At 37.9% G+C, this 17,745-nt stretch overlaps 1 protein-coding gene across 23 annotated transcripts in view; it reads right to left on the bottom strand.

Annotated features, from left to right (window-relative positions):
• ABI3BP (ABI family member 3 binding protein) overlaps nt 1-17,745 on the bottom strand; it is a 265,227-nt gene that overhangs the window by 3,332 nt on the left and 244,150 nt on the right. For all 23 annotated transcript variants that reach the window (XM_047874847.1, XM_047874857.1, XM_047874848.1 and 20 more), the window contains 3 exons: nt 2,306-2,385; nt 1,342-1,371; nt 390-551 (listed from right to left, as the gene is read on the bottom strand). In XM_047874847.1, the coding sequence (XP_047730803.1) occupies nt 390-551; nt 1,342-1,371; nt 2,306-2,385 (272 nt within the window). The remainder of the gene's footprint in view (nt 1-389; nt 552-1,341; nt 1,372-2,305; nt 2,386-17,745) is intronic.

Below are 17,745 nucleotides of genomic sequence, written 5' to 3'. Positions count from 1 at the left end.
GGTCAGGTGTTTTGATCTGGTCTCTGACAGACTTAAAACATTAAATCTGTCCTCTTCCTTCCATGATTATTGTTTCACTCATTTTATTATCAGTAGGCTTGTCTGTCTTTGGTGGCTGTAACAAAATGGAACTTTGATATGGCCAAGTGCCTTTACATTCAAATTTGCCATGATGGTTTTGTTTCAAGTTGCATTTTCATTATTTACATTCTAATAGCATATCTCGAATCCCAGGCTAAGTATTCCAGGACTATCTTGCTCAAAAAGAAAAAAATTGCTCAAAAGAAAAGTAATGGCTGGAGCTGTCCATAGAAAAGGCTAAGTTACAGAATGCTGTAAAGCATTCCCTGAAGGACAAGGCTCAAAACAGAGCTGGGAGCCCCACTTACCTGTGAGGGAGTCACTCAGATAAATCTTGTATCTGAGAGAGTTGCACAGCTGCACCCCTACAAACTTTTTATACCATGTCCGTTTGACATACTGTTTGCCCTTACATTCTGAGTAAGAGTCTGAATTAAAGGGTCTTTCGGTCCAGATGGCATCTCTTCCTGCTACAGAAGGAGAACAAATGGTTTGAGGTTAGCATCCAACTTTGCGTATTGAAGAGCCGTCCTAAATGCTTTTTTGTTTTGTTTTGTTTCTAAATGTTTATTTTTGAGAGAGTGCAAGCAAGGGCAGCAAGAAGGGACAGAGGATCCAAAGCAGGCTCTGCGCTGCCAGACTGACAGCAGTGAAGCACAAGATCATGACCTGAGCCAAAGTTGGACACTCAACTGACTGAGCCACCCAGGTGCCCCAGTTTAATGCTTTTTAGAAAGCAGTTTGCAAAGTTCATTGTCAACTTGCTGATAACCTGGTTTTCTACAATGCTAAATATTAGACTCAAACCATTCTATGAGTTTAAACATATAAACCCCTAATTAAGTTCCTGTCACTAGTGAGAGAAGCGGTGTGTTTAGGTGTTGAGTGTAGACCAGCATCCCTTTAGGAGCAAATTTAAGATTTTGTTGCTTTGTTTTGGTAGCAGTATATAATTTAAACAGCTGCTTTAATGTGACTTGCTATTAAAGGTGGAAATGAAGTTGTTCTGTCGTGACTTATTTAACAAATTTTGAGCTGGCCTCGCACACGAATGACAGGGAGTTTCAAAATATCCAACTTGTTCCCCAAACATCCTAGGTTCTCAATGTTAGTGAATGTTTTAGGTAAGTATTTGCACCTGGCTGATATTCTAAGACTAAATGGATGAAAATGAAATCATGACCAAAACTCTGCCATGCCTGTTTAGTTGAATCAGTTTAGAAAAGCACGTATTGTGTTCACACTGACACAGGTACTTACCAGAAACTGGCTCGCTGACTCTTGGGTCCGCTGAAGAGAAATAGCAAACACAGAGTCAGATGTTACTAGGTAAGCCCTGGTGTTTCGGTGGCAGAGTGAAGAAGGTGGACGCTTACAGTCAAGTCTGACTTGCAAAGTGGTACACTCTTGCTAAAGACAATTTGAAGGGGTGTTTTGGAATTGTTCTCCATTGGACAGTCTTCTGCCAGGTACTCAGCTGCATCTTTTGGAATTTTTTGTTGCTCTTCAAGCGCTCATTCCATTTTAAAGCTTCCTCTTTTAAATTCAGACAGAAAACTATTGATGGTAAAATTACCAAAATGCCATGACGTACAGTTGGTGTAAAAATTACACAAATAATGCTGTGAGTATAGATTTATCTTTAAAAGGAATTGGAATGTAGGTCAGAAAATTTCACAGCTGTTTATCAAAAAAGTATCAAATTCCCTTTCTGGAGGTACCGCGGCTCAGTGTGTCTGATATTTTGATTCTAGTCTTGGATTTTAAGCATACAGAGGAGCATTTGTTCAGTTTGTAAGTATAGATTCCCCCCCCCCTCCTTTTTTTTTGTTAGAGAAAGAGCACATGAGCACATTTGTGTGCAGGAGTGGGGGAGGACTAGAGGGAAGGGAGTGGGGAGGAATCTTAAGCAGGTTCCATGCCTAACATGGGGCTCCGTCTCATGATGGTGAGAGATCATGACCTGAGTGGAAATCAAGTCAGAGGCTTAACAGACTGAGCTACCCAGGAGCCCACTTTTTATCTTTTAAACTGATACGCCTTTTTTTGACATCAAAATAAGTGAAAAAAAATGTAAGTAGTATTTTCTTAAAGCTACTTTGATCAATTTGTTTTGAAATTCAAGAAACTATACACCGTGTTTATTTAGCTGAATTTCAAACAATCTCCATATGCAAAACATTGAGGCTCTTTACATCCTTGATTTGGGAATTGATGTGATTACCTGATTCAGTACTGAATGCCACCGTGTTGCTGGCTGGGCCTTCTCCAAGTGGGTTTTTGGGTTTCACCTGGAATTCATAGCTGTGTGGGAGAGAAATTTTAAAAAATGTGATATATCCTTTAGAGGTGGGAAACAATATTCCTTCCTAATTCTATTTTGAAATCATGAGGACGGTGAATACACATATATTCTCGAAGCAGCATGAGGAAAGAAAAAGTACTTGTCAAACAGTCTAGGCTAGGCCTTATGTCTTTACATTAAAAAAACAAAACAAAATAAATCCCTTGGAGTTGTAGGTATGTTTGATTCTATGCTTAAGAATTATGCATTAACTTACTATGCAATATTTGGCAAATTTCATTCAAAGAATACAGAGAGCAAATCCTCTTAAGAAATTCAGTCAGTAAAGCTGTTTGCCATTTGCCTGAAACTAAGTTCCTTTTAACAGCACACTTAGGAAAAGTAATTTTGAATGTAAAACCAACTTGAATCAGCTGACTATTTTGAGTCTCAAATTTGTACAAGGCTTTTGGGATATAATTACCATTTTTGAGAAGTTTGTAATTGAATAAGAATGCAGAACACATAAAAGATGGAAATGCATTTTACAAATGAGTAAATAACAGGACAACAGTTCATTTGGTACAGAGGATAATAAGCAGTAACAGGAGAAGTTTATGGAGTTCAGGAAAATCAGATTCTTGACTTTTTTTTTTTTAAATGTTATTTCTGAGAGAGCACGTGTGAGGGGGGACGGGGCAGGGAGAGATGAAGACATAGAATCTGAAGCAGGCTCCAGACTCCGAGCTGTCAGCACAGAGCCTGATGCGAGATCATGACCTGAGCCAAAGTTGGACTCTTACGTGACTGAGCCACCCGCGTGCCCCCAGATTCTTGACTATTGAGGCAATGCATTAAAACACTGCCAGAATCTATAAGATGACAGAGTCTAGCGTTACAACAAAGACAAATCACTTTTTGAGTGCTATATATATCAGACACATCGATCATTCTACATATGGTACAAGATGGTAATCTATTCTTTGGTTAAGAACAATGAGGCTGTCATCATCAGGGAAATACAAATCAAAACCACAATGAGCTAACACCTCAAACCTCTCAGAATGGATAAAATTAACAGCTCCGAAAACAACCCATCTTGGCAAAGATGCAGAAAAGGGGGAGCACTTTTGCACTGTTGGGGGGGAATGCAGACTGGCGCAGCCACTCTAGAGAACAATGTGGAGTTTCCTCAAAAAAATAAAACTACCCTATGACCCAGCTATTTCACTACTAGGCATTTATCCAAAGGATACAAAAATGCTGATTTCAAGGAGCACATGCACCCTAATGTTTATAGCAGCACTATCAACAACAGCCAAATATGGGAGAAGCACAAATGTCCATTGACTGAGGAATGGATAAAGAAGATATTGTATATTACCTAGGATATTACTCGGCAATCAAAAAGAATGAAATCTTGCCATTTGTAACAACGTGCATGGAACTAGAGTGTATTATGTAAGTGAAATAAGTCAGAAAGATACATATTGATGTCACTTATATGTGGAATTTAAGAAACACACCAGATAAACATAAAAGGAAGAGAAGGAAAAATATGAAAAATGGAGGCAAACCATGAGAATCTTAAATACAGAGAACAAACTGAGGGTTGCTGGAGGGGAGGTGGGTGAGGGTATGGGCTCAATGGGTGATGAGCATTAAGGAGGGCACTTGTGTGGCTGAGCACTGGGTGTTATATGTAAGTGATGAATCATTGGGTTCTATGCCTAAAACCAATACTATACTGTATGTTAACTGACTTGAATTTAAATAAACTAAAAAAAGAATAATGAAGCTCTTCATCATTGTACTATTACCATCTGCTTTTACAAACTGCAATGAGGATTAAAACTTACAGGGATTTTAGTTAGAGACTGCACATCAAAGCATTTTGTAAACTTATCAACTGACAGAAGGTACCATTATCATTTGCAGTAAAAGGATGCCAATAAAAAATCATCCATACCACTCATTTAAATAAATTGCACGGACAAAGGATGTTTGGGCATGTAACACTCTAGAGATTAAATTCTTGCCCAGAGGCCTGAGGACCTTTAAAAAAAAAAAAAAGAAAACACACCACTATGGTGAATGGAAAATGGAAAAAAGAAATAACAGGTATGTGGACTTTGATTTAAGTGGGTAATGCATTCCACATACCAAGCCATTGCCAAAAGCCCTGTGCTTTGGCCAAGTCTGATTGCTGGAATCATCTCCACGTCTTTCTATTTCACAGTTATTTATACTTCAGCTTCATTTGTAGCATGGCCACAGATGTTCATAAGCTACTTTTTCTTCTTGCCAACATCTTATGATACTTGACACGTTTTGGAGAAATCACTTAAAACTAAGTTTAATTAACAGTAGGGAAACTAAAAGGCACATATTTTGAGGTGAGTAAACCCTATATAAAGAAAATATTTGAAGAGGCAAAATCTTTCTCAAGAAGCATATTTTATCATGAGATTTATAATGGTCTAAGAGTAGTGTCTCAGAGAAAATGCCAATTGCACATAGGGAATAGGCATATAATGCTATTTAAAATTTTCATAGAAGAAAATTATTTTTGAAAGAATAACACTTTAAATAGGTTTGAACAATCAAATTAAAATGTTCCAAATACTAGAACAAAGAAGTCAAAGAAATGAAAATGAGCAAAAATAAGGAAATCTGATTATTCCAGGGAATACAACACCTAACGATAGATTCCAGAAGAGAGAGGAGGGTAAAAGGTGCAAAATTATCCTAGAAAAGTAATTTCTCAGAGCTGAATGACAGGTTTCCAAATTTAAAAGGTCTAATGTATGCTCAGCAAAAGAAAAAGAAAAAAAAAAAAAAGACTAACCAAAGCACACAAGTTGATAATTTTCAGAGTATTGGGATAAAGACAAGATCTTAAAATGTTTCTGAGAAGAGAGGTGCTGGGTGGCTCAGTCAGTTAAGTGTTCGACTCTTGATTTTGGCACAGGTTCTCATGGTTTTTGAGTTTGAGCACTGTGTCAGGCTCCACTCTGACAGTGCAGGAGCTGCCTGGAATTCTCTCTCACTGCCCCTCCCCTGTTTGTGTGCATTCTCTCACAAAATAAATAAATAAAATTAAAAAATAAAAGTTTCTGAGAAGAAATTAGGTCCCAAAGGATCCAGACTCAGAATGACATTTGACTTCTTAGCCCTTGAAGTTAGAAAACAGTGGAACAGTGCCTTCAAAAGTCCTCATTTTAGTTTAAAAATCTGTCTGCCTAAACAATAGTATCAGTAAAATGAGGATATTTTCAGACATGTAAAAACTCAAAAATATTATCTTCCATAATAAGCTATTCTAAAGATCGATTTCTCAAGGAACACCACAAAGTGAGGGAGTAAAAGAAGTAAAAGGATGTAGGAGTTAGGGGAGTCAACATAGGATAGAAGCAAAAGATAATTGGCGAGGGATTCCAGAAGATGCTGCCTTAAACAAACACATGGAACAAGGAGAGGACATATTTTGCCTTTTTGAGAAGTGGTCAGTCTAGAAATATGGATTTAATTAACAGGAAAGATAGCTAAATTAATTAGAAATCAAAGATAATTGACTAAGAAAGTGAAAGAGGAGGCTTTTGAGCTCCTCTCCTCCCACAGGCACATCAAATGTACAGCTGTATAAGGAGTTCCCTCTGAAAAATCTAGAAACTAGCCGAGCAACCCATACACATTGGGCAAATGAAAGAACACTCACATTGAAATGGGTAGGAAAGGCTGAGACACACTCTTGCCATAAACCCTCTTCTTGGCACAGTGTCCTACAATTGGGAGAAAACCCTCATTCCCACCTTCTCCCTGAGGAGTAAAGGGTTTGGACCTCACATTTAGTACCCCAACTTTTATTATTTAAAAAAAAAATTTTTTTAACATTTTATTTATTTTTGATACAGGGAGAGACAGAGCATGAACAGGGGAGGGTCAGAGAGAGGGAGACACAGAATCTGAAACAGGCTCCAGGCTCTGAGCTGTCAGCACAGAGCCCGACGCAGGGCTCAAACTCACGAACCACGAGATCATGACCTGAGCCGAAGTCGGCCGCTTAACTGACTGAGCCACCCAGGCGCCCCTAGTACCCCAACTTTTAAAACTCCCATCTGAGGGATGGGGCCCATAAACACCCAGCTCTGAAGGCCAAAAGGGCTTGCATTCACAAGTCCCATAGGACAGTAACCAAGAAGCAGTTCTTAACCAGCTAAACCCCCAGGACTCAACAAAGAGGGAACAGGCAAAACCACTCATGTACCATCAGCCTTTTCCTGAAAGAGGTTTATTTGCATGTGTTAAAAGCTGTTATCTGAGGGGCAGGCTTCTAACTATAACACATATGCACTGGCTGGCTGTAATCCTCACCAAAGACTGGGAAACTGGTGGACATTTTCCCTGCCCCTTCCCTCTGGCTGGAACAGTAAAACCAAGTCTCCAATATCTCCTTGGAAGGAGTTTGCACAAATTTATGGCACCCCAGCTTTTGTGGCTGCTGTTCAAGGAATGCTTCCCTGTACCCCCAACTCCAGTTGCCTGGCTCTGAGAACCAACAAGGCTTGCATTCTTCAGTCCCATAATATTGTAGCACACAAAGCAGTTAACAGGTACAAGAGCACTTCTACCCAATGACTATATCCCAGGCCAAGCACAGAGAGAGCAGGCAAAAATGTCCATCTTCCAGTGTCTCTCTGGAGGGGTATTAAGTAAAGAGTATCCCAGCTGCTATCTGAGGGTCCAGTTGATAATCAGTCTGTATCCAGGTCGTGACTGCAATTCTCCCCTTTGGGACATTGATGGGTTTTAGAGCACCCTCAGCTACTGTGAGCCACTAACAACAAAGAAGTTGATTTGGACAACCTCAGAAGTTTGAGGGACAACTAGAAGCCTGGGCTGGGCTGATTGAAGAGATTCATTTCCTATACAAGACCACTGTACCAACACTGGGAGAGGTGGGTGTTTTTTCTAATATGTAGAAATGAACAAAGAATCAAGGAAATTGAAGAAACTGAGGAATGTGTTCCAAACAAAACAAGAAAAGTCAACAGAAACAGATCTCAATAGAGGTAGTGATATATGTGACAGTTCAAAATAACAGTCATAAAGATGCTTACCAAGATCAAGAGACAAATGCAAGAACAAAGTGAGAATTTCAACAAAGAGAGACTATTTAAAAAGTACCACAGAGAAAACACTTAGTGGAAGAATGCAATAACTGAACTGAAAAATTCATTACAGGAGTTCAGAATCAGACTAGATCAAGCAGAAAAAGGATCAACAAACTTGAAGACAGGGCAGTGGAATTCATCTAATCAGAAGAGCCAAGAATGAAAATGAGTGAAAACAGTTAAGAGACATATGGACACCATCAAGGAGACCAAGATATACATTATAGTGGTCTCAGAAGAAGGAGAGAGAAAGAAAGGGGCAGAAAGCTCATTCAAAGAAATAATGGCTAAAAGCTTTTGTTAAAACCTGGGGAAAGAAACGGACATCTAGATCCTGGAAGTCCAAGAAGTTCCATATAGAAGAATCTACAGATATCCATACTGAGATACATTATAACTAAGCTGTCAAAAGTTAAATACAAGGAGAAAATCTAAAAGAAGAGAAAAGCAACTTGTTTCATACAAAGAACTTCCATAATACCATCATCAGATTTTTCAGGAAGAATTTTCAGGCCAGAGGGAGTGGCCTGATATATTCAACATGCTATAACTAAAACAAACAAGCAAAACAAAAACAAAAACAAAAAACAAATTAACCAGCAAAATTGTCCTTCAGAGTTGAAGGAGAGGTAAAGAGTTTGCCAAACAAAAGCTGAGAATTTATCACCACTACACTGGCCTTGTAAGAAATGTGAGAGTTCTAGCTGAAACTAAAGGAAGCTAATTAGTTATAAGAAAACCTCTAAAAGTATAAAACTCAATGGTAAAGGTAAATACATAGTTAAATTCAGAATACTCTAATCGTGGTGCAGTAAATGACCTATAACTCTAATTTGAGGGTTAAAAGAGAAAAATATTAACTATACTACAACAAGTTGTTAACGATTACAGCAATGTAAGGAAAGGTAAATTGACATCAAAAAACAATGTGGAGGGGCGCCTGGGTGGCGCAGTCGGTTAAGCGTCCGACTTCAGCCAGGTCACGATCTCGCGGTCCGTGAGTTCGAGCCCCGCGTCAGGCTCTGGGCTGATGGCTCAGAGCCTGGAGCCTGTTTCCGATTCTATGTCTCCCTCTCTCTCTGCCCCTCCCCCGTTCATGCTCTATCTCTCTCTGTCCCAAAAATAAATAAACGTTGAAAAAAAAATTAAAAAAAAAAAACAAAAAAAAAACAATGTGGAGGGGAGAGAAAAATGTAGAGCTCTTTTTATGTTTGAAGTTAAGTTGTTATTAGTTTAAAACAGACTGTCATAAATGTTTTATGTAAGCCTTATGGTAACAAAACCAATAACCTATAGTAGATACGCAAAAGATGAAGAGAACGCAATCAAAGTATACCACTACAGAAAATCAAATCAAAAAGGAAGAGAACAAAAGAGGAAATAAAGAAACAAAAGAATTATAAAACAATCAGAAAACAATGAACAAAAATAGGAATAGTAAGTCCCTGCCTGTCAATAATTAACTTTAAATGTCAATGGACTAAATTCTCCAATCCAGGCATGTAGAGTGACTTAATAGACAAAAAATAAGAACCAAGTAAATGCTGCTTACAAGAGCCTCACTTCAGCTTTAAGGACACACACGGACTAAAGTCGAAGGGGTGAAAAAAAGATATATCATTCAGATGAAAAGCAAAAGAAGCAGGGGTACTGTCTAGACAGATAATTAGTAATGAAATATTGGACTTAAACTACACATTAGACTGGACGGATTTGACAGACATTTACAGAACATTTCATCTGAATACATATTCTCAAGCACACAAGTAATATTCTTCAGGATAGATCATATTTTAGGTCACAACAAGTCTTGAGAAATTAAAGAAAACAAATCAAATCAGGCATTTTTTTTTCTAACCATAGTGGTAAGAAACTAGAAATCAATTATATGAAGAAAATTGGAAAATTCACAAATACATGGAGATTAAACAATATGCTCCCGAACAACCAATGGGTCCAAGAAGAAATCAAGGGTAATTAAAAAATATCTTGAGACAAATGAAAATGGAAATGCAATATCCCAAAACTTATGAGATGCAGCAAATGCAATGTGAGGAGGGAAATATATAATGGTGAATGCCCACATTAACAAAAGAAAGGTATCAATTAAGCAACCCAACTTTACAGTTAAAAGAACAAGAAAAAGAACAAACTAAGCCCAAATTCGGTAGAAGAAAGGAAATGACAAATATCAGAACAGAAATAAATGAAATAGGGAACTGGAAACACAATAGAAAAGATCAATGAAACTAAGAGCTGTTTTTCCAAAGATAAATAAAATTGACAAGCCTTTAGTTAGAGTAGCTAAGAAAAAAGAAGACTGAAATAAAATCCTATATGAAAGAAGAGACATTAAAACTGATTCCACAAAAATTCAAAGGATTGTGAGACTAGTATGACCAATTATACTCCAACAAATTACATAATGTAGAAAAAATGATATATTCCTAGAAACATACAACCTACCAAGACTGAATGATGAAGAAATAGATAATCTGAACAGACCATGATCAAATGGGATTCAGTCCAGGGATACAAAGACAGTTCAATGCCCATAAATCAATTAATGTGATGCACCACATTAACAACATAAGTGATAATTTATATGATCTCAATAGATGCAGAAAAGCATTAGACAAAATTCAACATACTTTTATGACAAAAACTCTCAACAAAGTGGGTAAAGTGGGAATGCTTCTCAACATAATAAAGGGCATATATGACAAGCCCACAGCTAACATCATACTCAACAGTGAAATGCTGAAAACTTTCTACCTAGATCAAGAACAAGACAGAAATGCCCACTCTTGCCACTTTTATTTGACCTAATGCTGGAAATCCTAACCAGAGCAATTAGGCAAGAAAAACAAATATGAGCCATCCAAGTCAGAAAGGAAGAAGTACAACCATCTCTATTTGCAGATGACATGATATTATATATAGAAATCCCTAAACACTTCACCAAAACTCTGTTAGAATAAATAAATTCAGTTAAGTTGTAGGATCAAAAATCAGCATACAAAAATCAGTTGTGTTTTTATATACCAACAATAAACTTTCAGAAAGAGAAATTAAGAAAACAACCCCATTTATAATAGCATCAAAAAGAATAAAATATTTAGGAATCACTTGATCTAAGGAGGTAAAAGATCTGTACACTGAAAACAATAAGACATAATTGAGGAAAACACAAATAAATGGAAAGATAATCCATGTTAATGGATTAGAAGAATTAATATTGTTAAAATTTCCCTATTATCCAAAGCAATCTATAGATTCAATGCAATTGCTATCAAAATTCCAATGGCATTTTTCACAAAAATTGAACAATCAATCCTATGATTTGTAAGGAACCATAAAAGACCCAAATGGCCCAAGCAATCTAAGAAAGAACAGAGCTGAAGGCTCTATGCTGGATTTCCAACTGTATTACAAAGCTTCAGTAATCAAAAACAGTATAGTATTGGGATAAAAACAGACACATAGATCAATGCAACATAATAGAGAGCACAGACATAGACTCACACATATATGGTCAATTAATTTACGACAAAGGAGACAAGAATATACAATTGGGAAAAGGACAGTCTCTTCAATAAATGGTGTTGGGAAAACTGGACAGCTACCTGCAAGAGAATTCAACTGGACCACTATGTTACACCATACACAAAATTAACTCAAAATAGATTAAATACTTAAATATATGATCGGCAACCATGAAACTCCTGGAAGAAAACCTTGTGGGTAATCTTCTTGACATTGGTCTTGGTGATGATTTTTTGGATTTAATACCAAAAGTAAAGGCAACAAAAGCTAAAATAAATGAGTAGGACTATATCAAACTAAAAGTTACAGGGAAGCCACCCTGTAACTGCTTGTTGGTTTGAGTGGTTTGGTTAGCTAATTTTACCCCTATGTAGTCTTGAAATATTTGAGCCCTATTCAGGTGGGGCTTCAGTCAGAGGGAAAGAAATGGAAAAGTAGAATATGAAAATGTAAGTAATAGGCCCTCAAATAGGGAAAGAGAAATCCAATCAATTAGTTATATGAGCATTTCTGGATACCTGCCATATACAGACATTGTATTCACCTGGGAATATAGAGAAGGAGCAAAAAGTGGCAGAGCCAGAGGGATACTATTAGAGGATAAAGAAGTTCTAATCAGGGACAAAGGTCAGAGGAGCAGGTATCAGCAGGCATGAGGTATCATCAACCAGTTACCAAGCATGTCCTCACGGACATTCTTGTATCTCTCATTTATACGGGGACAAGAAATTCCAGATCTGGGCTGCACTCCAAGTCTATGGTATTGCTAAGAGTTTCTGGCATGCCCCCCCTCCCCCGCCACACCCCAGATACTAAGGAATTCTAAATGAAAAGTAATTAAAAGAACATGTTTATGTGAAAATAATTGCTCTCTTTATAGACTAGTGGAGTTCCATGTTCTTAGCTGCCTTTTTGCCAGAAGAAAAGTTGTAAAACTGAGCAATCCCTTCAATTTCTTTCTTCAATGGTGAAATTGATTGTTCTGCTGCCCACACCTACAATAAAACTCAGTAAAGTGCCTAATGCTCTAGTAGCTTATTTTACTCCTTGAGAAAAGACATTTAAAAGTTAATACACAAATGGGGTGCTTGGGTGGCTCAGTTGGTTAAGCGTCCAACTTCAGCTCAGGTGATGATCTCATGGTTGGTGGGTTTGGACCCCGAGTCAGGCTCTGTGTTGACAGCTCAGAGCCTGGAGTCTGCTTCAGATTCTGTGTCTCCCTCTCTCTCTGCCCTTCCCCTACTCATGCTCTGTTTCTGTCTCACAAATAAATCAACATTAAAAAAATTTAAAAGAAAGTTAATATACAATCTGCAGGAAACAGAACTACACAAAAACACTACGAATAAGGGTATAATGGCTATTCCACATGCCTGCTTTGTTCAGCCAGGTTTATAGTTTATGAGAACTTGCTGCCTCTATTCCAGTTTCCTTTTTGAGCCAAGATTTTATTAAATCAAACAACATAAACAATATTCCTAAACTGTCTTTGTTGTCAGCTATAGGAAACTTTAGTATGTTTTAATTTTAGAGGGAGAACTGTTCTCTAGAATCCTCCCAAGCTACAGAGGACAGAAGTACAGGAATAGGTTAAGTGAGCTTGATTACCAGACAGAATACATTTTGCGTGGAAATTGCCGGGCCACATGTAAATCTGGTACACGCAATGGATTCTTTAGTTTTTTAGTCAAGTGAGGAGACAAGGGCTCACTTGAAGAGATTATAGGGCTTTTTGTTTGTCTTTATAGCAATTATGTGTGTCCATCTATATTGTCCAGCCTACCAATGGATTATTCAAATATGAGATAGAAACAATTTGTCTGAAAACAAATTGGAGGCCACAGACACAGACTTAAAGAAAAATGCTTTCTCTACTTCTGTAATAGAAGGACAATTCAACTTGCTGTAAGGCTTAACCCAGCTTTTCATTTTAATGTCAGTTCCAGTTTCCCACTGATTCTATGCATGTCTTTGTTTTTTTTATTTTTTTTTAATTTTTTTTCAACGTTTATTTATTTTTTGGGGGGGGGACAGAGAGAGACAGAGCATGAACGGGGGAGGGGCAGAGAGAGAAGGAGACACAGAATCGGAAACAGGCTCCAGGCTCCGAGCCATCAGCCCAGAGCCTGACACGGGGCTCGAACTCACGGACCGCGAGATCGTGACCTGGCTGAAGTCGGACGCTTAACCGACTGCGCCACCCAGGCGCCCCATGTCTTTGGATATCATAAGAATGTATCATTTTAGAGGTGGGAGAGACTTCAAGATCAATTTACCTCACACTCCCTGTCCCCGTAAGCAGTGGTACAAGACTTACTGTTTAAGTCATATACTTTATCAGTTCTTCTGTTCACAGAACTAAAAATAATCATAGTTGTCTTTACACACAAAGTGGTTGGCTATAGATTGGAGAGGCTCTTCTTACTATTTTTCTTTTAGCTCAACACAAGCCACACACTGAGGTTTCATGGGGGAAATAAGTGGAAAATATATACTGGGGAGTGGGCTAGGTGGGTACCGATTCAGGTGGACACCAACGTATCTCTATTTTCTTTGCATTCTAGGGGTAGGGGGTAGGAGAGGGGTCTTGCAAAGAAAGAGATGGAGTTGTGTCACAGCACTGTGCCTCTGTTAGCACATCTCTTCTGCTTCATCTGACTAAATAGTTATGGCTCCATTCCCACACCCCTGTTCCCTGTGCACATATATGACCAAAGCCCATTGTACCTGCAAGCATCTTGTTGGCAAGGCTGGGGTAGTCCCCACTGTGCCACCTTTGGAACTACAGCCTGCTGGCCCAGAGCAGCCTTGGGGCTTCACTCCCTACAGACAGAAACATCTCACAACACATATGCAGCCAAACTGTTCTTCAGCAAGATAGCTACTACTGTCCCTTCCTGTGGCTATTTTTTGAGCTTTTGCAGAAGAGGTAAAAATCCTGGCTAAAATGTAAAAACAGGCAGGGAGAAGGTGATCATACACTGTGAGAAGGAAACGGTAACACAGTCCACTGTGCTTTTGGTTCTAGTGTGTGAACATTTAAAAGTTTTACCTAAAAAGCTCTGGGGATCTATTTTCTCTGCATTGACTCTCTTGGGTTAAATGTTCTAATGCCAAGCTCTACTCCACCCATTTCAGTGTGTAATAAATGATTACCCTGTAATTATCACCTGTTTTTACATCTCATGATTTTTAGTCAGGACAAATCATGGAAAAGGATACTAAAATAAATTATATACATGTGTCTCCTGAAATTGGAACACAGTTACAGTAATTCTTTCAGAATTTATTATCTTCTAGCTTTTCAAATAGGGTATCCCAGAACCTCATGTTGGGGTGGTGGTGGTGATGAATTTTACCAACTATAACTCAAAGTTTGCCTGTTGGGAATTCAACAGGCACTGAAATGTGACTAAAGTCATTCTTTACAGGTAATAAAAACCACCTGGTGGCTGCATGCTGTACATACTTCCTCTTTATTTTATAGCATGTCTTTTATTAGCATTAATCTTGGATCATGGCTGGGCAGAAAAGATATAATGGAAAGAAATCTTGCCTTAACAACTTAAGATAGTATGGAAAAAGCTTACATCGAAAAAACCTACAAACTTAAATTTGGAACTCATAATTTTATTATTCTGGCTGTAACCTTGCTGTCAGTAGTAACTTTAAGGACTACTTGTATTTCACCGAAGTCATGCACATGGACTTGATTTGAAAGAACGATACTGTTGTTACTCTTTCTTTTCTTGCCATCCTGTTCTATTCAATTCTATCCTTTACCGTCAAGTTCTAGTCTCAAGTATTGCAGGAGGCCTTCTCTTCTCTTCTAAATTGCAGAACTTCAGTGTAAGTCCTATGTGATCTTTTATGCTGTCTTGTGATGCTGTCCAGCTGTTTCATGGCTGTTAGTTTTGTTTCCCCAGGTGCTTCTAGGCTTCAGAAATATCAGATTAAATGAAATAATTTGACTTCAAATTATTCTTACTTAACTCATGAAGTTATTTTGATTAATAGAGGTTTCAAATCATAACTTTAATATTTCAGCTGAAAACATTTTTTTTTTTGCTCATTAAGTGGACAAATTCATCTCTAGCATACCTGTTAAGAGAACATAGAATGCATTCCTACTCACTGGGGTCTGGGATCTACTAAACTACTTGAACACCACAAGGCTCCACACATTGTAGACTAAACAATTTTCCTTAGAGCACCTTTATATCCATGTGTATTATATCTGCTCCCAGTGGGGAAATGCTTTTCAAACTGCTGATATACAACTTTTAAATCATGACCCATTAGGGACTATCAGTATAATCCTGGTCAAATCATATATATGACTATCAACAGTCTTTATGTCTGAACTGGATTTCATTCAATTATATGAAACTCTCAAAATAACATAAAATAAGCCAAATACAGACACATTGAGTGGCCCCAAATTTATGCCAACTGGAAAAACTTGGCATGGGATTCTGATTTCAGGGAATCCTACACTTAAGATTACTTTTTCCCAAAGATGACTCCAGAAAGGGCCTCCTTTGAGCTTTGTTTGTCTTGAGATGAGGATAGTTTTAGGGGTCCCTCCTTTGAAGACCCACTGATGAAGGACAGGAGTGACAAATGAGATGCATATCTTAGGGTGAGATAAAGGGGACATGGCTGTAAATTCCAGAAACAATTAGTGTAATTCCTACAACTGACATAAACTCCAGAAACAATTAGTATAAGTCCTACAACAATTCATAGCAGAAGCTAGATGTGAACTCCATGACTAGTCCTGTGATTCCAGAATGAAATGCAGCTTAGCCCAAAGTTACGTTTGTCTTATGCACCTATTTGGCCAAATAGGCAAGATGCCAAAATGGCACTCTTGCAAGACATTATCAAAAAGTTCTTTTTGTTAGCTTTATTCTACTGACTGTTACTCGTTATAAGTAGCTCTAGTATCAAAAGTGATTATTCCAACTAAATCAATGTCAGGAAAAAACTAAATTTGAAGTTGGAGCAAGTCACTCCCAGTTAGCAACTTTCTGGCTCTCCCCATCTCTTGACTAAGTTCTCTGATCTGGCAGAGAAGGCCCTCCACAACATGACTTCTACCTCTCGTTGCTTCCACTGCCTCTGTTTACTTTTCACCTCTCACACTCATGGAAGTAGCTGATTGTTCACTGCATACAACCATACCATTTGGGCCTCTGCTCTAACATATGCTAGTTTCTCTGACATTTCTTTCCCCTACCACAGTTACCTAGCTAACTCCTTCCTGCTCTTCATTTAAGCCTCAGCCCAGGTGTCACCTCCTCCACAAAGTTTTCCCAATTTCCCCAGACTTTGCAAAGTGTCACCCACTCTGTGCTCCCCTTGCAACTTGTATATATTTTTGCCAGAGCTCTCACCATTTTGTGTAGAATAATCAGTTACTAAAAGACTACCCCACTACCTCAAGTCCTCAAGGACAGGCACCATGTTTATTCAGTTTTGTGGTCACCACACCAAGAACACTGTTGGCACTTAATAAATGTTAGCTGAGTAGAAACACAAACCTGTTACAAACAAATCAGGTTTAAAATGTCACTTAAATAATTATTTTCTACATCTGATCATGAGTCATAGGTGAACTTTGAAGGTGAAGATTTGAAGGTAGCCTAATTCAGAAAAGGAACACAATGAATATTTAGAAATTAGATGCTTTTCAATATGTTTTCAGTATATTAAGTGGCATAAAAAGCAAGAAACTATAAAGAAAAAAACTTCCATGTTCTGTAAGCCCAAATTCACCTATTAAAAAGTCCAAATTAGGGGAGCCTGGGTGGCGCAGTCGGTTAAGCGTCCGACTTCAGCCAGGTCACGATCTCGCGGTCCGTGAGTTCGAGCCCCGCGTCAGGCTCTGGGCTGATGGCTCGGAGCCTGGAGCCTGTTTCCGATTCTGTGTCTCCCTCTCTCTCTGCCCCTCCCCCGTTCATGCTCTGTCTCTCTCTGTCCCAAAAATAAATAAAAAACGTTGAAAAAAAATTAAAAAAAAATAAATAAAAAGTCCAAATTAAATAACTTTTTCTTCTTTACTCTTTCCTTAAAATATGTTAAAAATAGTCTCTCCCTGTTAATCTCTAAGGAAACAGAACCAAGATCATCAAATGAGTTTTTACTGAAATACATGCTTATTTTGGCAACCTTAAATCCTTTAAAAAAATTAGCAGTTGTAAAATTTTCCATATTACAACTCAAAATAGAGAACTTTAAAGAAAAAAATACCTGTGGAAAGTATTATACTTATAGTATAGGACTACAGTTTATACACAGCAAACCATCTAGAATTAACTAGATGCTTCCTTTTTTTCCTGAAAAGATTATGTTTCCTTGTTGTCAGAACTTTACTAGGCTCTTTTGAATGTCATAATCAATACCTGATTTAATTCAATCAACTGATGACAATGGAAGATAGAAATAAAACTTATGAAAAAATTTTCTAATGCTGGAGTTCCAGTCTTTGCCTCTGCTGGTCCTTATCAAGCTATGAAGTATTCAGGAAACTTTATTAAGCTATGAAGTATTCAGTCTGGAAAAATTCCTGATTGTGTCTCTCTGAAAATTGATCTATGTTTCTTGGTGCACTAGAACGTAAAGTGTGAAGATGTTTTTGTTTTAACTGAAAGCATA

This window comes from Prionailurus viverrinus, chromosome C2 (assembly GCF_022837055.1).
Source record: "Prionailurus viverrinus isolate Anna chromosome C2, UM_Priviv_1.0, whole genome shotgun sequence".
In the NCBI taxonomy this organism is placed as follows: Eukaryota; Metazoa; Chordata; class Mammalia; order Carnivora; family Felidae; genus Prionailurus; species Prionailurus viverrinus.
The sequence above is the reverse complement of the archived record's forward strand: the minus strand, read 5'-3'. Positions and strand labels throughout refer to the sequence as shown.